At 39.3% G+C, this 22201-nt stretch overlaps 5 protein-coding genes and 2 long non-coding RNA genes across 7 annotated transcripts; 3 read left to right on the plus strand and 4 right to left on the minus strand.

The window, feature by feature from the left end:
• Positions 1-2196: 2196 nt before the first annotated feature.
• On the minus strand, positions 2197-10594 carry LOC135343259 (uncharacterized). Its single transcript, XR_010397120.1, has 4 exons — positions 10505-10594; positions 7104-7190; positions 6804-6905; positions 2197-2490 (listed from the first exon to the last, which is right to left on the minus strand). It is a non-coding gene; the product is annotated as an uncharacterized LOC135343259 (long non-coding RNA).
• LOC135343248 (solute carrier family 15 member 4-like) lies at positions 2487-4363 on the minus strand. The gene has a single exon (XM_064540243.1). The coding sequence runs from the start codon at positions 4298-4300 to the stop codon at positions 2675-2677; it is 1626 nt and encodes a 541-aa protein (XP_064396313.1). The 5' UTR covers positions 4301-4363; the 3' UTR covers positions 2487-2674.
• LOC135343253 (solute carrier family 15 member 4-like) lies at positions 4946-6736 on the plus strand. The gene has a single exon (XM_064540249.1). It carries the CDS (start codon positions 5023-5025, stop codon positions 6601-6603), a length of 1581 nt encoding a protein of 526 aa, XP_064396319.1. The 5' UTR covers positions 4946-5022; the 3' UTR covers positions 6604-6736.
• Positions 10595-10691: 97 nt separating the features above from the next.
• Positions 10692-11592, plus strand: LOC135343257 (E3 ubiquitin-protein ligase PPP1R11-like). Its single transcript, XM_064540254.1, has 3 exons — positions 10692-10860; positions 10919-11021; positions 11354-11592. Exons 1-3 carry the CDS (start codon positions 10801-10803, stop codon positions 11506-11508), a joined length of 318 nt encoding a protein of 105 aa, XP_064396324.1. The 5' UTR covers positions 10692-10800; the 3' UTR covers positions 11509-11592.
• LOC135343258 (uncharacterized) lies at positions 11575-14474 on the minus strand. Its single transcript, XR_010397119.1, has 6 exons — positions 14277-14474; positions 14160-14216; positions 12125-12186; positions 11975-12065; positions 11771-11839; positions 11575-11709 (listed from the first exon to the last, which is right to left on the minus strand). It is a non-coding gene; the product is annotated as an uncharacterized LOC135343258 (long non-coding RNA).
• On the plus strand, positions 12380-14154 carry LOC135343252 (solute carrier family 15 member 4-like). The gene has a single exon (XM_064540248.1). It carries the CDS (start codon positions 12428-12430, stop codon positions 14024-14026), a length of 1599 nt encoding a protein of 532 aa, XP_064396318.1. The 5' UTR covers positions 12380-12427; the 3' UTR covers positions 14027-14154.
• A 71-nt stretch (positions 14475-14545) lies between the features above and the next one.
• LOC135343256 (DNA-directed RNA polymerase, mitochondrial-like) lies at positions 14546-22039 on the minus strand. Its single transcript, XM_064540253.1, has 10 exons — positions 21983-22039; positions 19670-19747; positions 19536-19604; positions 19347-19460; positions 19174-19287; positions 18916-19067; positions 18384-18456; positions 18234-18322; positions 18063-18127; positions 14546-14859 (listed from the first exon to the last, which is right to left on the minus strand). Exons 2-10 carry the CDS (start codon positions 19697-19699, stop codon positions 14810-14812), a joined length of 756 nt encoding a protein of 251 aa, XP_064396323.1. The 5' UTR covers positions 19700-19747; positions 21983-22039; the 3' UTR covers positions 14546-14809.
• Between the last annotated feature and the right edge of the window lie 162 nt (positions 22040-22201).

Genomic DNA, 22201 nt, shown 5'->3' on the forward strand with positions numbered 1-22201 from the left:
ATACATAACATGTACATGCACCGTAGAAACAGTTATCAGTATATATAGTCTTAACAACTTGTACACAATAGTTGGGAGGGAGTGTGTTTAATTACTTTCTGTTGATTTTCCTTCCAGTATCGTGGCAATCTCATGTAGTCATGAGCGAGTCTTGAGTCATGTTTGACAGAGTAAAGTAACTACATAACAGATTATCAATGTTTATCATTTTCATTGTTGGGACTGAAATCTGTTTGTTCATCAGAAACACATTATATCACTGTATTTATCAACATTATTATACAAAACAATAATTATTGCTCCCAAATGTATTAAAATCAGACGAAAAGTTAACCCTGCATAAAATAAGTGAAAGAATGGACTCCACTAACAACAGCTCAAGGGACCATACAAAGCCAGTGATGAGAAAGAGGTGCAAGTATCAAGTGAGGTGGTTCTATTCAAAAGGAGCATTTCTTGTTCTATTGTGGACTACACTCATCAGTGCAATTTTGTGGTCTTACATAACAGATTTGGGAAGAAGAATTCTCAAAGAACTAGATGAGCAAGACCGTTTTCAAGGGATCATAGCATTACCATTAATTTCAATCCCATTGCTAGGATGGTTAGCAGATGCTAAGCTTGGAAACTACAGAGTCTTTAAAATAAGCTGCTTCTTTTTACTGATAGGAACGATATTTGGCTGTACTCAAATTCTCTGCTTTCCCATGTTGAATTCTATTGCACTAAGATACACAAGTGCTGTAATTGCAGTACTAGGATATGGAGTGTGTGCAACAAATATAGCAGTTTGCTTAATGACAGCTTTGCAGCTTGGTTTAGATCAAATGCCAGATGCTTCTTCCACTAATGTTTCAAGCTTCATCACTTGGTTCGTTTTTTCAATCAATTTTGGATGCTGGATTGCTGACTGGCTATCAAGTACACTCCTGTATTGTATAAATAATTTGGCAATCACTGATATTCCTAAAATTCAACTGTTTAGCTTATTTCCAGTGATATGTATAGTACTGATTTGCTCTTCAATGTTTTTGCTAGCTCCAAAATGGCTAACTATTGAACCAAAGTCTCCTAAAGCCCTCAAACCATCTACCAAGTTCTCAAGTTTGCAGTCAAGCACAAGGCTCCTATTTATCGCAGTGCTTTCACATACTGGGAGGAAGACGTACCCTCTAGACTAGACCTGGGGAAGACAAAATATGGTGGTCCATTCACTACAGAGCAAGTAGAAGATGTCAAAACTTTCCTAAGAGTACTTGTGATGTCTTTACCAATATTTATCGTTTTAACAGCATTTGGGAGAATTTACATGGATTCTAATATTGTGATGTTTGACAGTGTACAGAATCTTAACCTCAACATTACTAACTGTACATCAAGCATGGTATACACTTTTAGTTTCAACCCTTGGTGGAGTGGTATTTTTACAACAGTTGTCTACGAACTTGCATTATATCCACTCATAAGAAACAGAGCACTCAGCTCTATCCGGCGAATTGGAGGTACGGCTCTACTTATCCTTTTAATGAATATGCTAAAGTTGGCTCTTCATTTCTCTCCATATGCACAAGCATCAGTACTTTACATAGGGGCTCTCAGCGGCTTCTTATCTGTACTCCTAATAAACGGAATACTGGAATTTGTGTGTGCCCAGTCACCATACAACATGCGAGGACTTCTGACTGCCTACATGATGTTTCTTTTGTTTATTGCAATATCTCTGAACAACCTAATGACTGATATTGGAATCAATTTGGCAACTAAATTCTACCTATCGACGGCACTGAGTGCGATTGGATTGGTCCTGTATTGCCTCCTGGCTCGCTGGTATAAGAGGAGAGTTAGAGACGATGACTACAATGCACACAGAGTGGTGGAGGAGGTCTATGATCGATACCTCTCTCATGTACAGTATAGACAAGAATAACTATGCACCTATAATTATTGAGAGACGGGAAAAATATGAGTCACATGACGTACTACATCCATGTTTTTTGTCTGTTTCATACACTTTTACTAACTAAGTTTAATGAATGTTCTTCAATTCACTCATATTATATGCATGTACATTCAAGCACAAACAAATGATTTGGGTTAACATTCCTTAATGTAATACTGACCATCAGGCAATAATAACATAAACCGAAATAGTCACCCGTTGAGTTGAGTTCTTATGTACTTCCACCCGACATACATTGTATATTCTTCTCTATAATACATATTCTTCTCTTTGTTTACATGTGAAATTTACGCTATAAATGGCAGACTTCGATAGGACTACTTAACCATAACTTTTAAAAAATGCGTGCACAGTACAAGAAAGATCAGAAAGTTTTGACATCTCAACTTGCTGTATATAGTACCATATTTGTCTTCCTCAGGTTTAGTCTAGAAGCTGCGATAAATAGGAGCCTTGTGCTTAATTGGCTGCAAACTTTAGAAGTTGGTAGATAGTTTTGAGGGCTTTAGGTGACTTTGTCCATTTTGGAGCTAACAAAAACATTGTGGAACAAATAAGCATAATTATTATTATTGGAAATAAGGTGTGTGTTTTCAGATATAGTTGAATGATAGCATTCTAAATATAAAAGAGTTTGTCGGTGTACACAAAACACACACTACACTATTGGGTAATTTGATAAGCTTTAAATTATAGAGGCACAGTTATTAATGTCTAATTAATTGTCACACTTGCAAGGTATCGATCATAGACCTCCTCCACCACTCTGTGTGCATTGTAGTCCTCGTCTCTAACTCTCCTCTTATACCAGCGAGCCAGGAGGCAGTACAGGACCAATCCAATCACACTCAGTGCAGTATATATTGATCGGATAATGTGATCTAAATATAATGTATGATTCGAAAATAGTAGTAATCCACTAAAATTATTCAGAGAAAATGATAAAAATAATAGAAACATCATGTAGCCAGTCAGAAGTCCTCGCATGTTGTATGGTGACTGGGCACACACAAATTCTAGCATGCCATTTAGTATGACTACAAACATGACGCCATTGAGAAATGCCACGACACAATGTAATACTAATCCCCATACATGTGGACAGAATTGTGCAGCCAAATATAGAATATTCAGTATCAGATTGAGTAGAGCCGCACCTCCAATTCGCCGGATAGAGCTGGGTACTTTGTTTCTTATGAATGGATACAATGCAAACTCGTAGACAACTGTTGTAACGATACCACTCCACCAAGGGTTGACGCTGAAAGTGTATACCATGCTTGATGTGCATGCAGTGATGTTGGAGTTGATAAGATGCAGTACTTCTATGCTAAGCCTTCCCACATCACCACTGTCAGCCATGAAACTGTGTGGATTCATATACCCACGTGCTGATAAAATAATCAATATTGGTAAAGATATCATAAGTATTCTTAGGAAGGTTTTGACATTTTCAACTTGCTCTGTAGTGAATGGTCCACCATATTTTGTTTTTCCCAGATCTAGTCTAGAGGGTACGTCTTCCTCCCAGTATGTGAGAGCACTGCGATAAATAGGAGCCTTGTGCTTGGCTGCAAACTTAAGAACTTTGTAAATGGTTTTGAGGGCTCGAGGTGACTTTGGCTCTATAATTAGCCATTTTGGAGCTAGCAAAAACATTGTAGAGCAGATAATTACCAAACACATTACTGGAAAAAAGCTGAATAATTGTGATCTGTTGAGATTTGAAAAATGTGTGCAATAAAGGAGTGCATACAATAGCAACTCAGGAATCCAGAACCCCAAATTGATTGAAAACACAAACCAACTGATGAAACTTGAAAGGTTGGTGGAAGAAGCATCTGGCATTTGATCTAAACCAAGTTGTAAGGCTGTCATTATACAAACTGCTATACTTGCTATACCCACTGCGTATACTGGTACTGTGATGACAGCACTTGTGTTCTGTAGCGCAACAGAGTTTAGCATAGGAAAGCATAGAACATTGATGGAAATAATGATTGCTCCAACTAGTAAAAAAAAGCAGCTTACTTTAAAAACTCTGTAGTTTCCAAGTTTAGCATCTGCTAACCATCCTAGCAGTGGAATGGTAATACAAGTTAAACATGATAGTGCCATGAGCACTATAGAAACATTCTTCCGATGTGATCCTATGATGAGCCTTCCTCCAAATTGATATGACCCCACAGTTGCACTGATAAGTGTAGTCCACAGTAGAACAAGAAAAGCTCCTTTTGAATAGAACCACCTCACTTGATACTTACACCTCTTTCTTATCACTAGCTTCATGTGGTTCTGCTTTGGGTTGCTGTTAATAGGATCCATTCTGTCATTTATCATACTTATAGCTTGATGTTAACTCTTTCTCTGGTACCAACTGTTTTATATCGGTTTGTTTTGCTGCTGTTGAACAACAGGGTTTCAGTCCCAACAATGATAAATGTAAATAAAGAGCTGATAACTTCTACTCATGCAACTTGCCAAGTACTACCCAAACTGAAAGGTACCTCACTGTTCTGAGTCTACTCCAAGTACTGACAGTATAGTTTGTGACTTAAAAATCTATACAATGTACCAGTTTAACATCAAAATAAACAATAACGTAATGGCCGAGTTAGTTTTGTCGTAACTGCACATTCTTGATCAATAGTTTGGATAATTGTATTGAGTAGTCTTGCCTCAAGGGAAGGCATGGGGACGAGGCTAACAGTTGATATGAATTCTTAGTAAAGTACACAGAAGAGACACACGTGCACATGCATGTGTGATTGCACATCTGTAAACACAGACCAGTAAAAGAGAATTCAAATCTATACAACTAACAATCTTGAATCAAAGCTCTACACCTATGTATGCTAGCTGCCATATATGCACCAATACATTTCAATCACGTCAAATTTGACCGAATCATAGGTATATTATTGGGAATTTCTTTATCATTGGGCATCGCAGCAAGTGCAATACATTCATCACAAACAAACAAATATCCATCACAAACAAACAGAATTGCTCCCAAAAGGTAATGACTAGTTAACAAAGGCATCAGCTCTTGAAATAAGGGAATGGACTCCACTAACAGCAGCTCAAGGGAGCACCATACAAAGCCAGTGATGAGAAAGAGGTGCAAGTATCAAGTGAGGTGGTTCTATTCAAAAGGAGCATTTCTTGTTCTACTGTGGACTACACTTGTCAGTGCAACTGTGGGATCTTATGGGACAGATTTGGGAACAAGAATTCTCACAGAACTAGACGAGCAAGACCGTTTTCAATGGTTCATAGCACTACCATTCATTGCAATCCCATTGCTAGGATGGTTAGCAGATGCTAAGCTTGGAAACTACAGAGTCTTTAAAGTAAGCTGCTTCTTTTTACTGATAGGAACGATAATCAACTGCGCTCAAATTCTCTACTTTCCACTGTTGAATTCTATTGCACTAAGATACACAAGTGCTGTCATCACAGTACTAGGATATGGAGTGTGTGCAACAAATATAGCAGTTTGCTTAGTGACAGCCTTACAGCTTGGTTTAGATCAAATGCCAGATGCTTCTTCCACTAACGTTTCAAGCTTCATCAGTTGGTTCATTTTTTCAATCAATTTTGGATGCTGGATTGCTGACTGGCTATCAAGTACACTCATGTACTGCATAAATAACTTGGCAATCAATGATTTTCAAAAAATTCAACTGTTTAGCTTATTTTCAGTATTATGTATAGTACTGATTTGCTCTTCAATGTTTTTGCTAGCTCCAAAATGGCTAACTATTGAACCAAAGTCTCCTAAAGCCCTCAAAACCATCTATCAAGTTCTCAAGTTTGCAGCCAAGCACAAGGCTCCTATTTATCGCAGTGCTCTCACATACTGGGAGGAAGACGTACCCTCTAGACTAGACCTAGGTAAGACAAAATATGGTGGTCCATTCACTATAGAGCAAGTTGAAAATGTCAAAACTTTCCTTAGAATTTTTGTGATGTCTTTCCCAATATTTATCATTGTAACAGCATTTGGGAGAATTCACATGGATACAAATATCGTGATGTTTGATAGTGTCCAGAATCTTAACCTCAACATTACTAACTGTACATCAAGCATCATATACACGTTTAGTTTCAACCCTTGGTGGAGTGGTATTGTTACAACAGTTGTCTATGAATTTGCTTTATATCCACTCATAAGAAACAAAGTACCCAGCTCTATTCGACGAATTGGAGGTGTGGCTCTACTTATCCTGCTACTGAATATGCTAAAGTTGGCTATTCATTTCTCTCCATATGCACAAGCATCTGTACTTTTAATGAGGGCTCTCAGTGGCTTCTTATCTGTACTCCTAATAAACGGGATACTAGAATTTGTGTGTGCCCAGTCACCATACAATATGCGAGGACTTCTGACTGGCTACATGATGTTACTCTTGATTATTGCAATATCTCTGAGCAACCTATCGACTGATATTGGACTCAATTTGTCAACAAAATTGTACCTATCAACTGCACTGAGTGTGATTGGATTGGTCCTGTACTGCCTCCTGGCTCGCTGGTACAAGAGGAGAGTTAGAGACGAGGACTACAATGCACACAGAGTGGTGGAGGAGGTCTATGATCGATACCTCTCTCATGTACAGTATAGAGGTCGACAAGAATAACTATGCAACTATATAGTGATAAAAGGATACATGTCCATAACATACACACTTATTGACTGTTAATTCTGTCTGTTTCACTAACAACAAATGAAGCCACTTAATCTGTATGTCCTATAACATGCTATGTAAATGTACTTGTGAGGTGAGCATGCAGCAGATAGAGATTATAATCAAGGTGTACACACAAGATACACACTCACTTGAATGAACCGAGCGTTGGCAAAGGACTCCCTCAGAGAAGCAAACACATTCCCCACCAGAGAGTTAGAGCAGCTCCAGAGCTGGTCATCCGGCACATGACACTGTAGTTATAATTATGTATCAACAAAGTTATCTCATTAGAGCTAGTGCATATTTAAAAGTTGGGACTTTATTGTTATTATAACCATAAGGAGTTTTATCAATTTGCAATCATCCCCCAATCCGTGTAACACCCTACATACCCTCCTGTACAGTCAAATGCATACAATGACAATAGTTGGGAGGGAGTGTGTTATTACTTTTCTGTTGACTTGCCCTTTCAGTATCGTGGCAATCTCATGACCATTAATTTTTATGCATCTTTCTTGTGTAGTATATAGTTCCGCCTGTATTGGCAAAGATGTAGTAGTACATGAGTCACGTTTGACACATAATAGTCAGTACACACAATCGATTATCAATGTTTATCATCTTCATTGTTGGGACTAGATCTCTGTTTGTTCATCAGCCAACACATTATATCACGTACTGTTATTACAAACAATTGCTCCCAAAAGTATTAAAACCAGAAGAACATGCTGTGAACATAAAGCACAAACTGAAATAAGTGAAAGAATGGACTCCACTAACAGCAGCTCAAGGGACCATACAAAGCCAGTGATGAGAAAGAGATGCAAGTATCAAGTGAGGTGGTTCTATTCAAAAGGAGCTTTTCTTGTTTTACTGTGGAGCTCACTTTTCAATGCGGCTGTGTGGTCTTATGGGACAATGTTGGGAAAAAGAATCTTATCAGAAGGCATAGATTTTAACAGGAACACTTTTTCTCGAGTGTTCATTGTAATACCATTTCTAGTTTACATTATCATCCCACTGCTAGGATGGTTAGCAGATGCTAAGTTAGGAAACTACAGAGTCTTTAAAATCAGCTGCTTCTCTTTAGTAGTCGCATCGATAACCATTTGCATCAATATTCTCTGTGATACTAAGATGAACTTCAGTGCACTGCAGTACACACGTGAAGTCATTGTAGTGCTAGCATATGCAGTGAGTGCAGCAAGTATAGCAGTTTGCATAATAACAGCCTTACAGCTTGGTCTAGATCAAATGCCAGATGCTTCATCCACCAACATTTCAAGTTTCATCAGTTGGTTTGTGTTTTCACTCTTTTTTGGAGGTTGGATTGCTGACTGGCTATCAAATACTCTCCTTCATTGCATAAGCTCTTTGACAATCAATGATATACACAAAGTGCAACTGTTTAGCTTATTTCCAGTATTGTGTTTGGTAATTATTTACTGTTCAATGTTTTTGTTAGCTCCAAAATGGCTAATTATAGAACCAAAGTCGCCTAAAGCCCTCGAAACCATTTACAAAGTTCTCAAATTTGCAGTCAAGCACAAGGCTCCTATTTATCGCAGTGCTCTCACATACTGGGAGGAAGACGTACCCTCTAGACTAGACCTGGGGAAGACAAAATATGGTGGACCATTTACTACAGAGCAAGTTGAAGACGTGAAAACATTTCTAAAAATACTTGTCATATCTTTCCCAATATTCATTATTTTAGCGGCAGGTGGGAATATACTGATCAGTTTCGTAGTTATTGATCAAGAGGTAATATTTGACGTAATGCAATATCATTTTAACCCCAACATTACTAACTGTACATCAAGCATCGTATACAATTTTAGTTGCAACTTTTGGTGGAGTAGTATCGTTACAACAATTGTCTACGAATTTGCATTATATCCATTCATAAGAAACAAAGTCCCCAGCTCTATCCGACGAATAGGAGGTGCGGCTCTACTTATCCTGCTACTGAATGTGCTCAATTTGGTTATAACATTTACACACACACGGGCATCAATACTTTACATGGGAATTCTCAGTGGCTTCTTATCTGTATTCTTGATAAATGGAATACTAGAATTTGTGTGTGCCCAGTCACCATACAACATGCGAGGACTTTTGACTGGCTACATGATATTTCTAATACTTCTCTCACTATCTCTCAATTTCCTTATGAAATTTGTCCATTTTTTGATCTACAAACATTTGAAATATTACGTGGTCCCTTCAATATCAACTGTACTGAGTGTGATTGGATTGGTCCTGTACTGCCTCCTGGCACGCTGGTATAAGAGGAGAGTTAGAGACGAGGACTACAATGCACACAGAGTGGTGGAGGAGGTCTATGATCGATACCTCTCTCATGTACAGTAGAGACAAGAACAACTATAGTGAAATTCAACTGATTACGTTCATACTATTATACTAGCACACTTAATGCTTTGTCTTTCACCACAAGGTTAAACATTCACTTTTAATATAATTATTATGTGAGTGATATTTTGTTGTTCTTGTTTAAGACACCACAAACACCGAGATAATTCCTGCTAGAACCATGCATGCAATGGTCATTAATTTTGCTATTCAGGTAAATAATACCAAGGGCGAATGAAAGAAGAGGGCATGCAACAGCTTGTATAAGCAAAAACTGTAGGTGGGCGGTGGAATTTACTGGAAAGGTACAGTAATATCTAAAAATCGATTGTAGGCGTGTCTGATTTGTATAAAGTACATGTAGCAGATAGCAGATCGAATAAAGTTTTTGCTCGCACGTTGGACTAATAATGAGTTACATGCCCTCTTCTCTCATATGCCCTTAGTAATACCAGGAGCCCATAAAGAGAAGGAGCGGCTAACTACGGGGATCACATCTCGTAAGTGGTTATGACCGCATTTCCATATATGCAGGGTCACTAAGTGGTTGAATCCCTACACGTGTTATACGCAATGCAGGGATGTGGTTTGCAAGCACTTAGTCGCTTCCATACAAGGAAGTGCGGTTTCACCGGCAATTACGAGACGTGATCCCCGAATGTACGTTGAAGTTAGCTGCTCCTTCTCTTTATGGGCTCCTTGTAATACTCATATCTGGAATGGCATGACGTTATGGGGGATACATATACCCTACATGCAGTAACAACGTGCAGTGGCGGATCCAGACAGGTTCCATGGGTTTCATGGAACCCCCTTTGACAACAGCATAGTGAAGGAGATGAACTTACTAGCTAGCTATAGCTGTCAAACTCAGCAATCTCACTAGAATGATGTCATGCAACTGAGATATGGGCAGGGCCATCTAATGGTATTATGCGCATGCTGATTGCTGAGGAAAAGTGATGACCTTTTTTTAGGGGAAATTTAATGTCCCAATGCACATGTAGCTGACTGTTTGGAAGTATAGTGACAACCTTTTTTAGGTAAAATAATTCAGAGTGTTGAGCTGGAACCCTCCTTTCAAGAATCCTGTACACTATGGTAACAGGATAATTAGTATGTTACATTCACACACTAAAGCACGAACAAACCTACAGCGCAGCTTGTGCCAAAATTGTCAAAACTAGTAAAAGTACATGCTAGCATTCATGCACTCCTGACGCTAGTATTAGCTGTGTACACGCACATGCATATCATTTTTAAGTGTCGGTATTGTAAGGTTATACTCACTGGGGTCTTTATGAAATATCAACCATACTCACTATATCAAGAGTTCATTCTTGACTATATCTATCATAAAACAGTTTAGAAAACATACAAGTCTTTTTAATGACGTGGCTTGAAATTAATGAAGACAAATGAGAATGAATGAAGAGGCACCAGGCAAATGTGGTGAATTGTCATGTAAATATCATACCTTTTGTGTATCAGTGTCAGTGAGTCTCCTTGACATGATCAACTGTGCAGTGCAGTGAAGAAGTTGCATGCAGCAATCAATGTAGTCTCGCGGGCCATACTCTACAATCTGATACTACAGGGCCTGCGAGACTATATTCAATATTGGGAACGCCCTCTATATTTATTGTAGGAGTGGCTAGATGTGTGGGGGGTGGGGCTTGTACACTCAGCTTCTGATTGTTTATTCCCACACGTACACGTACACTGCACCATAGATGATATAGACAGGTTGACGTACGTAGAGTCATAATAGAGATGGCAGAGGCAACAGCTGTTGAAGTAGAGACATCTCAAGTCGTTACACAAGTTGGGGAGGTAAGTTTTGTCTGAATATACAAATCCTACCACTTTACTGACATTATTGGTTGCCTAGGAATCGATGGTGTTGCGACTACACAAGCCCAAGACTGATCGTAAGGTGAAATGGGAGGAGGGTGTGGTCGACAATGAGTTAATGGGCAAGAAGAAATCAAAATGTGAGCTACCATATTGTACCCCACACGCACACACCTCCCGGATCTCATACCCCTCGGCACACACATATCCCCTACACATTACACACACGCACACACCTCACACGCACACACCCCTCACACGCACACACCTCGCACACACACCTCACACGCACACACACCTCACACGCACACACCCCTCACACGCACACACACCTCACACGCACACACACCCCACACGCACACACCTCCTGGATCTCATACCCCTCGGCACACACACACACACACACACAAACACACACACACACACTGATGTATATATCCCCTACACACCACACCCACACACACGTCCACAGGTTGCTGTATTTACAATAAGCCACATAAGTTTGGTGAGTCTGATTCTGAGAGTGATCCTGACGAAGACGACTGTTGTCACGAGCACAGGATCGCTCGGAGGAGAGTTCCTAAGCAACACGGCTCTGGGTCACGTGACCAAACTGGAGACACTTAGCTACCAACATTCTATATTATGTGTCTGTTAATTGTATGTAGCATTACATTTTTAATATCAATTCTCCATGACATTTCAAAAGACTTTACAATCAAATTGGATATAATACCATTCATATGATTATTGTACTGATATAGACTGTCCACATGCAGTAGAAATAGTTAGGAGAAAAAATAAGCACTTGCTTCAGATCGAGATCACCTGAGATGTAGTAAACATGACATTATGATTATGACACAAATGGGAGCAACTTGTAACTCACCAATGTTAGGAAATGGATCGCTATAGATCTGCATGAACTGACACTTCACCTTTCTGAGTTTCCTTGTACCTACATCCACACACAGAAGGCATACCTCAACATAGTGTCATGTATAATTATTTGAGTCAATAAATAAATTATATACATGTAGGGCCGGGTAACGCCATTGTTCAAATGCACTGATCAATAGAAATACCAACTCACTCTAGTCCTCCATATACTTCTCCTCCCAGGCATCAGCCAGGTCCTCCAGTATTGGCTCTTCATGGAGCGCCACAAACTGCTCTCTACAGAACTGGAATGGAGGGACAAAACTTACCAAAGCTGCAGCCATCTTAGGAAGATCACACGTACCTATACATCTAAATAGCAATCTCATGACCATTGTCCGCATCTTTCTTGTGTAGCTGTTCCACCTGTATTGGCGAAGCATAGTAACGGATAAGTGAACTAATTACACATGATCATAATAATTATTAAGTATTGCAACAATCGATTATCAATGTTTATCATCTTCATTGTTGGGACTGGATCTCTGTTTGTTCATCAGTTGTATAGGAGTATATCAAAATACACCTATACTTTTCACAAACAAACTCCCAAAGTATATATTATCAGAGGAATAGTTAGGCATCAGCCTGAAGTAAGTGAGAGAGAATGGGCTCCACTAACAGCAGCTCAAGGGACCATGCAAAGCCAGTGATGAGAAAGAGGTGCAAGTATCAAGTGAGGTGGTTCTATTCAAAAGGAGCATTTCTTATTCTACTATGGAGTTCACTTGTCAGTGCAGCTGTGTGGTCTTGTATGACAGAATTGGGAAAAATTATCTTAGAAGAATGCTTTGCATTGGATAAGAACACTTTTTCTCGCGTGTTCATTGTAATACCATTTCTAGCTTACATTACCATTCCCCTGCTAGGATGGTTAGCAGATGCTAAGCTTGGAAACTACAGAGTCTTTAAATTTAGCTGCTTCTTTTTAGTAGTCGCATCGATAATCATGTGCATCAATATTCTTTTTGCTCCCAAGATAGACTCTAACGCACTAAGATACACAGATGCTGTCATTGTAGCACTGGTATTCGCAGTGGGTATAGCTAGTATGGCAGTTTGTATGATGACAGCCTTACAGCTTGGTTTAGATCAAATGCCAGATGCTTCTTCCACTAACGTGTCAAGTTTCATCAGTTGGTTCGTTTTCTCTCTCGTTTTTGGATGCTGGATTGCTGACTGGCTATCAAACACACTCCTGTATTGCGTAAATAGTTCGACAATAAAAAAAACGCAACTGTTTAGCTTATTTCCAGTGACTTGTATGGTAGTTATTTGTTCTTCAATGTGTTTGTTAGCTCCAAAATGGCTAATTATTGAACCAAAGTCGCCTAAAGCACTCAAAACCATCTACCAAGTTCTCAAGTTTGCAGCCAAGCACAAGGCTCCTATTTATCGCAGTGCTCTCACATACTGGGAGGAAGACGTACCCTCTAGACTAGACCTGGGGAAGATAAAATATGGTGGGCCATTTACTATAGAGCAAGTTGAAGATGTGAAAACCTTCCTAAAAATACTTATGATATCTTTCCCAATATTCGTCACTTTAACAGCGTGCTGGAATATACTCGCACTAGGTTTTAATGTTGGAGAGTTAAACTGGGAAGTGTTGTGGCATCTTACTGTCTCTAATACTACTGGCAGTTGCGCATCAATTAGCATGGTATACACTTTCAGTTTCAACCCTTGGTGGAGTGGTATTGTTACAACAGTTGTCTACGAATTTGCATTGTATCCACTCATAAGAAAGAAAGTACCCAGCTCTATTCGACGAATTGGAGGTGCAGCTTTATTGAATTTGTTATTGAATGTGCTTAATTTGATTGCACAATTTTGTCAAAATTTTGAGGGACCAGTTTTTGCAATGGGGGCTGTTAGTGGCTTTTTACTTGTACTCTTGATAAATGGAATACTAGAATTTGTGTGTGCCCAGTCACCATACAACATGCGAGGACTTCTGACTGGCTACATGACGTTTCTATTATTTCTCTCACTATCTCTGAACTACTTTATTGGATTTCTACGTAAAGGAAGATATTTTCCAATTTACACTGTCCCTTCAATATCAACTGCACTGAGTGTGATTGGATTTGTCCTGTACTGCCTCCTGGCTCGCTGGTATAAGAGAAGAGTTAGAGACGAGGACTACAATGCACAAAGAGTGGTGGAGGAGGTCTATGATCGATACCTCTCTCATGTACAGTAGAGACAAGAACAACTGTAACTGTCAACTATAATACTGTAGATCTACTTACTATACTTAATTGTATTTACGGTGTATATACGTATGTAATACATATGTATACTAAGACAACACGAATCATTAATGAAGAGCTTACCACTGATGCAACTGCTGTGTAGGTATCTTCTGGTTGATCTTGAGGAATCAAGTTGACCTGTAGAACACAGCTATATATGATTAAGCTAGCCTATAGCTCCACAATGTACATGCTCACCTGTTTACCACCAAGGTAGTCCCTATACCCATGGCAGCATAGTGCTGCAGTCCATTGCACAAGCCATCCTACATTAGTGTCGATTTATAGCATTGCATTTTTAATATCAATTCTCCATGACATGTCAAAAGACTTTACAATCAAATTGAACTTTGATAATCATATTGAACGGTGGATCATTACCATAAAACAGTTATTTGTCCCTTTCGCCATTTTCTGCTGAGCTTTACCCAGCTCCATGACGAGTTTATCCTAGTTTTAATTTTTGCGTCTTCTCTGAAATTTTGCACTTCACGAAAATTTCCCGCTGCATGTACGGCAACCACTTGTCAGTTTGTATGGTTTCATAGTTAGAAAACCTCTGTGCATTTGTTCACATGCAGTAATTATTTTGTTATATTAAATATAGCTACTCACTATATTAAAGAAATGATACAAGCACTTGAAACTATATAGATTGAGAAAGATTATTGTAATGAAAACCTGATATAGTTATGACAGACTGTCCACATGCATGCATGCAGTAGAAATAGTTAGGAGAAAAAATAAGTTGATTTCAGCACTTGCTTCAGATCGAGATCACCTGAGATGTAGTAAACATGACATGAAGTATACTATGGTAATGGGAGCAACTTAATCATTATGTATTAGCTCACCAATGCTAGGAAATGGATCTCTAAACTGACACTTGACCTTTCTGGCTGGTTGAATTTCCTTGTACATATACAGAAGGCATACCTGTTGCTACATGTACATTATAGAGTTATATATACTCCATTGTTCAAACACACCAATCAACAGAAACATGAACTCACTCTAGTCCTCCATACTTCTCCTCCCAGGCATCAGCCAGGTCCTCCAGTATTGGTTCTTCATGAAGCGCCACAAACTGTTCTCTACAGAACTGGAATGGAGGGACAAAACTTACCAAAGCTGCAGCCATCTTAGGAAGATCACACGTACCTATACATCTAAATAGCAATCTCATGACCATTGTCCGCATCTTTCTTGCGTAGCTGTTCCACCTGTATTGGCGAAGCATAGTAACGGAGAAGTCAGTGAACTAATTACACATGATCATAATAATTATTAAGTATTGCACAATCGATTATCAATGTTTATCATCTTCATTGTTGGGACTGGATCTCTGTTTGTTCATCAGCAGTACGTTGTATAGGAGTATATCAAAATACACCTATACTTTTCACAAACAAACTCCCAAAGTATATATTATCAGAGGAACATTTAACTTTCAGAGGAATAGTTAGGCATCAGCCTGAAGTAAGTGAGAGAGAATGGACTCCACTAACAGCAGCTCAAGGGACCATGCAAAGCCAGTGATGAGAAAGAGGCCTAGGTGCAAGTATCAAGTGAGGTGGTTCTATTCAAAAGGAGCATTTCTTGTTCTACTGTGGAGCTCACTTTTTAATGCGGCTGTGTGGTCTTATGAGACAATGTTGGGAGAAAGAATCTTAATAGAAGGAATAGATTTTGACAGGAACACTTTTTCTCGAGTGTTCATTGTACTACCATTTCTAGTTTATGTTACCATCCCACCTGTAGGATGGTTAGCAGATGCTAAGCTTGGAAACTACAGAGTCTTTAAATTTAGCTGCTTCTTTTTAGTAGTCGCATCGATAACCATTTGCATCAATATTCTCTGTGATACAAAGATAAACTTCAGTGCACTGCAGTACACACGTAAAGTCATAGTAGTGCTAGCATATGCAGTGGGTATAGCAAGTACAGCAGTTTGTATAATAACAGCCTTACAGCTTGGTCTAGATCAAATGCCAGATGCTTCTTCCACCAACATTTCAAGTTTCATCAGTTGGTTTATGTTTTCACTCATTCTTGGATGTTGGATTGCTGACTGGCTATCAAATACTCTCCTTCATTGCATAAACTCTTCGACAATCAATGATATACAGAAAGTGCAACTGTTTAGCTTATTTCCAGTATTGTGTTTGGTAATTATTTGTTCCACGATGTTTTTATTAGCTCCAAAATGGCTAATTATAGAACCAAAGTCGCCTAAAGCCCTCGAAACCATTTACAAAGTTCTCAAGTTTGCAGTCAAGCACAAGGCTCCTATTAATCGCAGTGCTCTCACATACTGGGAGGAAGACGTACCCTCTAGACTAGACCTGGGGAAGACAAAATATGGTGGTCCGTTCACTATAGAGCAAGTAGAAGATGTGAAAATCTTCTTAAGAATACTTGTGATGTCTTTACCAATATTTATCATTTTAACAGCATGTGGGTATATGAGCCCACACAGTTTCATGGCTGACAGTGATGTGGGAAGGCTTAGCATAGAAGTACTGCATCTTATCAACTCGAACATCACTGAATGCACATCAAGCATGGTATACACTTTCAGCTTCAACCCTTGGTGGAGTGGTATTGTTACAACAATTCTCTACGAACTTGCATTATATCCGTTGGTAAGAAATAAAGTACCCAGCTCTATCCGGCGAATTGGAGGTACGGCTCTACTTAATGTGATACTGAATACTCTATATTTGGCTGCACAATTCTGTCCACATATATGGGGATTAGTATTACATTGTGTCGTGGAATTTTTCAGTGGCATCATGTTTGTAGTCATATTAAATGGAATACTAGAATTTGTGTGTGCCCAGTCACCATACAACATGCGAGGACTTCTGACTGGCTACATGACGTTTATATTGTTTTTATCATTTTCTCTGAACATCTTTAGCGGATTACTACTATTTTCGAACCATACATTATTTACACATCACATCATCGCTTCAATATATACTGCACTGAGTATGATTGGATTGGTCCTGTATTGCCTCCTGGCTCGCTGGTATAAGAGGAGAGTTAGAGACGAGGACTACAATGCACACAGAGTGGTGGAGGAGGTCTACGATCGATACCTCTCTCATGTACAGTAGAGTAGAGACAAGAGTAACTATAGTACTGTAGTTCTACATAATTTATTATAATACATGTACTAACACTAACACACGAATCATTAAAATTACCACTGATGCAACTGCTGCGTAGGTATATATCTTCTGGTTGATCTTGAGGAATCAAGTTGACCTATAGAACACAGCTATATATGATTAAGCTAGCCTATAGCTCACAATGTACATGCTCACCTGTTTACCACCAAGGTAGTCCCTATATACCCATGGCAGCATAGTGCTGTAGTCCATTGCACGAGCCATCCTACATTAATTGTATGTGTCAATTTATAGCATTGCATTTTTAATATCAATTCTCCATGACATATCAAAGACTTTACAATCAAATTGAACTTTGATAATCAAAAAATGTATATTCATTATTGAACGGTGGATCATAGACTATAAAACAGTTATTTGTCACGAGTTTTTACTTTCACCATTTTCTACTGAGCTTTACCCAGCTCCATGACGAGTTTATCCCAGTTTTAATTTTTGCGTCTTCTCTGAAATTTTGCACTTCACGAAAATTTCCCGCTGCATGTACGGCAACCACTTGTCAGTTTGTATGGTTTCATAGTTGTAAAACCTCCGTGCATTTGTTCACAGTAACTTGTTATAATACTCACTATATTAAAGAAATGATACAAGCAATTGAAACTATATAGACCGAGAAAGACTATTGTAATGAAAACTTGATATAGTTGTGACAGACTGTCCACATGCATGCAGTAGAAATAGTTAGGAGAAAAAATAAGTTGATTCCAGCACTTGCTTCAGATTGAGATGTATAGTAAACATGACATTAAGTACACTATGGTAATGGGAGCAACTTATATTAGCTCACCAATGCTAGGAAATGGATCTCTGAACTGACACTTGACCTTTCTGGCTGGTTGAATTTCCTTGTACCTACATCCACACACAGAAGGCATATGTATACCTGTTGCTACATGTACATTATAGAGTTATATACTCTATTGTTCAAACACACTAATCAACAGAAATACCAACTCACTCTAGTCCTCCATACTTCTCCTCCCAGGCATCAGCCAGGTCCTCCAGTATTGGCTCTTCATGGAGCGCCACAAACTGCTCTCTACAGAACTGGAATGGAGGGACAAAACTTACCAAAGCTGCAGCCATCTTATAGGAAGATCACACGTACCTGGTTCATCTTATTCACAGAGCAGGGGTGTGTCCAGTAGCTATCATGAACAGCAACAAATGGAACACCAGCCCTGCATGGAAGTATACAATGACATCATAGTCTTTGGAACAGATGCATGCATGCACAGTGTACGTACATCATGGCATGGTGTGCTATAGTTATTGTACATTTACTACATGCATGCATGTATACCATTGTACAGTAGCCCTCATATAAACGTTCCCGTTGCGTTTCAGTTGCACGTAACGTTCCGTTTTTACAGAGTCAGAAAAACACTACTAAACGGTAGCGTATTATTCATAAACGCACCGTAATTACGTATACCGTTCTACCGAACATGCACTTCAATTACTTGTTGAAGCAAATGCCATTGATTAGAAATGCATGCAAGAGAACGTGTAAACACAGCAAGCTACAAACAATTTGATGACCAAAATCTACAGCCATTAATCAAAAATACAAATGGTACGGTGCATATAAGGTAAAAAATGCATTTTAAACTGTAAAACTATACATGTAATGATCTCACCTGTGACAGTGTAGGGAGGTGAGTATCATGTGGATGGAGTCAATTGAGTGGACGAAATTAGGGGGCATCCCCATCTTCTGCCGTCTGGTGTCAGGGGGTGTAGTGAAGTCAGAGGAGGTGGTGTGAGCAACAGACTGTAACTTCACATAAGCCTGCCATGGAAGCATATATAGAGAAAGTATAGTACAGTCAATATTCTGATAACTCTGAACAAGGAAAACCCAGCAACCTACTGCATGAACAGTCCTTCTCTTTTACCTGTTTCATGGCTTGCTTGTGGTAGGGCTGCACTACGGGTAGGCCCAGAGGAGTGATCCATTCCATTGGTCGTCCAGCCAGAGACACTTTACGGGCACTGGACGCCAACCAATCCTGCAGCAGGGAGAGATTAGACAAGGTGTACACAGAAGTGAAATGGAACACACACTCACTTGAATGAACCGAGCGTTGGCAAAGGACTCCCTCAGAGAAGCAAATACATTCCCTACCAGATAGTTAGAACAGTTCCAGAGCTGGTCATCTGGCACATGACCATCAATTTGTTTCTGTGGTTACATGTAGGAATCTGTTAATGCATGAATCATACTAGACTTCAAGTTATTATTATTATCAAAACACACTTCAATTTGCAATCGTCCCCCGATCCATGTAACACCGTACACAACAGTCATCACTGTAGTCTTGACAACCTGTAGAATTAAAAGCACTAATGTTAATAGTTAATAGTTAATTGGGAGGGATTGTGTGAAATTACTTTTCTATTAATTTTTCCTTCCAGTATCATGGCAATCTCATGACCATTGTCTGCATCTTTCTTGCGTAGCTGTTCTACCTGTGTTGGATCATAGATAGAGTAGAGAGGGATTGGAAACGGAAGTGATTCACGTGATGTTTTACAATAAAGTCTACGTATAGTGGCTCTGGGACCATCCGTGTATCTCCTCATAACTCCCGCAAAAGCCCGGGAAACTTATTGTGTCTAATGCATACACCTCAGAGCTATCCCCATTATTGAATCACATGCATGCCCCCTGAAAGTAGGTATCAATTGGAAACTAATCTTTATTGTCGTGAAGTAGCTAGAGGCATACACAGAGCGCTTTTTCATTCGTGTTTTTATAGTACCTATGATATAGCTAAGGCTGTGTAACTAAATCGTGTCCTGTGACCCAAATGGCCTCAAGTATGAGATAAAAGTTGATTTTTAGCAGCAGAACTGCTCGTGGACTTCCAAAACAATTCTCATGAATTATTTATGTTTAGCCCTCGTGTTAAAAGTAAGCCTCGATTAAAACCGCGGAGATACACGGATGGTACTTTGAGGGTATTCCAATCCCTCTCTACTTTATTTATGGTTGGATGTAGTGGCATGAGTAACGTTTGAGAGAGTGATTACACATAACTAAGTATTTTCACAACCGATTTTAGATGTTTATCATCTTCATTGTTGGGACTGAAACACTGTTTGTTCATCAGCAGCACATTGTAGTAGGATTGTTTACTTTTTTATCATGTAATCAACATACACCTAGTACATTTCACAAACAATTCCCAAAAGTATTAAAATCATAAGGCCTTAACATAATCAGACTTCTGACTGGCTACACGATGCTTCTATTATTTCTCTCGCTATCTCTGAATTACTTTGTTGAATTGCTACGAAATGGAATATATACTCTCCCTTCAATATATACTGCACTGAGTGTGATTGGATTGGTCCTGTACTGCCTCCTGGCTCGCTGGTATAAAAGGAGAGTTAGAGACGAGGACTACAATGCACACAGAGTGGTGGAGGAGGTCTATGATCGATACTTCTCTCATGTACAGTACAGACAAGAGTAACTATAGTTGTAGTAACTATACTAATACATGCATTTAGTTACTAGTAGCCCAGAATCCAGCAATCTGATTGGTCAGTACAGGGTTTATATTTCCCATATTAACCTGTAAATTCTCATATAAACCTGTAATTTTCATGTTCACAACAACCATTCATTATTAATTTTTGTGTTTTTCAAACATGTTTTTTGTAGATTGTATTATAAAAAACAATGAGAAGTAACTGTTCTGTTTTTGGTAATGATAAAAAATTATAATGTTCAGTCGCTGTTAATACGTTGGTTGTTGGATGTAGGCATAGAGAGATTGATGGTATAACGTTGCAGGCACTAAAGTTAAAGTTTGGAGGCATAAATTGACAGCAGTTGGTTTGTGATTTCTGTTGCACTGCCATCTGTGAGTGATCAGTGTGTGCCAGTATGTTAATTGGCTTTACGTTGAGGATGTCTGAAACTGACTTCTTTTGACACTCAGAAGTTCTCTTGTAGCTGCGAACTCCTTCCAAGCTTCGGTGTCCAGTTGTTTCCATTATCATTTGTTCGTCCACTCCAGCGTTGTAGAGTCTAGTAGCAGCAGTTGCACGGAGTATGTATTAGAGGTTCAGCCTTCTTTTGTGACCCTAGTCCAGCTCTCTGCAAGCGCTTCATTTCGGAGTCTAGGCACACTCAAAAGTCAGCAAAACAAGCATCCTTGAACAGGTCAATCCCGGATTTCCATTCTAATTATTCACCTTATGCAGATATCACTATCCAAACTGTACACTGCACCTGCCGTGATAAGAGGCCTGCAGACACTTTGCTTCATTCGCTTTGAGTTAGGTAGAGAAGATTGTGCAGGTTCTGTTGGCTCGTCCAGCTCCTCCTCCTTTCTTTGTTCTGTAGAAAGAGTAGCCAGCTCTGCCTCCACATTTATGTCGTAGAGGGCGCGGTCTATGCCTATGGGCTCGGTCATTATTATGCCGAGTACTTCTTCAGAAAAGAGCTTGTCTAGGCCTAGGTCTTCGTTCGCGTCCATTCTTTCGGTTAGTTTTTGAAATAAACCTAGCAACTAAACTCGTTAGATACTATTTAGTCGGTATCTATGGGAATTATAAGCCCGCAGGCACTTGTAGTACCCTCGCTTCGCTCGGGATACTACAGCAGGCCTTTGGGCTTATAATTCCCATAGATACCTCCTAAACAGTATCTAACTATTATGTACTAACACTACACGAATCATTACAGCTTACCACTGATGCAACTGTTGCTTAGATATCTTCTGGTTGATCTTGAGGAATCAAGTTGACCTATGGAACACAGCTATATAAAATTATGATTAAGCTAGCCTAGCTCACAATATACATGCTCACCTGTTTACCACCAAGGTAATCCCTACCCATGGCGGCATAGTGCTGTAGTCCATTGCACGAGCCATCCTACATTTATCTATGTGACAATTTATAGCATTG

The sequence above is a fragment of the Halichondria panicea genome, chromosome 10, assembly GCF_963675165.1.
Source record: "Halichondria panicea chromosome 10, odHalPani1.1, whole genome shotgun sequence".
In the NCBI taxonomy this organism is placed as follows: Eukaryota; Metazoa; Porifera; class Demospongiae; order Suberitida; family Halichondriidae; genus Halichondria; species Halichondria panicea.

Coding starts and splice junctions, on each gene's coding strand:
- LOC135343256 (XM_064540253.1), bottom strand. CDS start 19,699: ATGATACTGGAAGGAAAAATTAATAGAAAA. Junction 18,323..18,383: donor CTGTGAATAAGATGAACCAG/GTACGTGTGATC, acceptor CCTCCATTCCAG/TTCTGTAGAGAGCAGTTTGT. Junction 18,128..18,233: donor GAGAAGTATGGAGGACTAGA/GTGAGTTGGTAT, acceptor GTGTGGATGTAG/GTACAAGGAAATTCAACCAG.
- LOC135343252 (XM_064540248.1), top strand. CDS start 12,428: ATGGGCTCCACTAACAGCAGCTCAAGGGACCATGCAAAGCCAGTGATG.
- LOC135343257 (XM_064540254.1), top strand. CDS start 10,801: ATGGCAGAGGCAACAGCTGTTGAAGTAGAGACATCTCAAGTCGTTACA. Junction 10,861..10,918: donor TCGTTACACAAGTTGGGGAG/GTAAGTTTTGTC, acceptor TTGGTTGCCTAG/GAATCGATGGTGTTGCGACT. Junction 11,022..11,353: donor GGGCAAGAAGAAATCAAAAT/GTGAGCTACCAT, acceptor ACACGTCCACAG/GTTGCTGTATTTACAATAAG.
- LOC135343253 (XM_064540249.1), top strand. CDS start 5,023: ATGGACTCCACTAACAGCAGCTCAAGGGAGCACCATACAAAGCCAGTG.
- LOC135343248 (XM_064540243.1), bottom strand. CDS start 4,300: ATGATAAATGACAGAATGGATCCTATTAACAGCAACCCAAAGCAGAAC.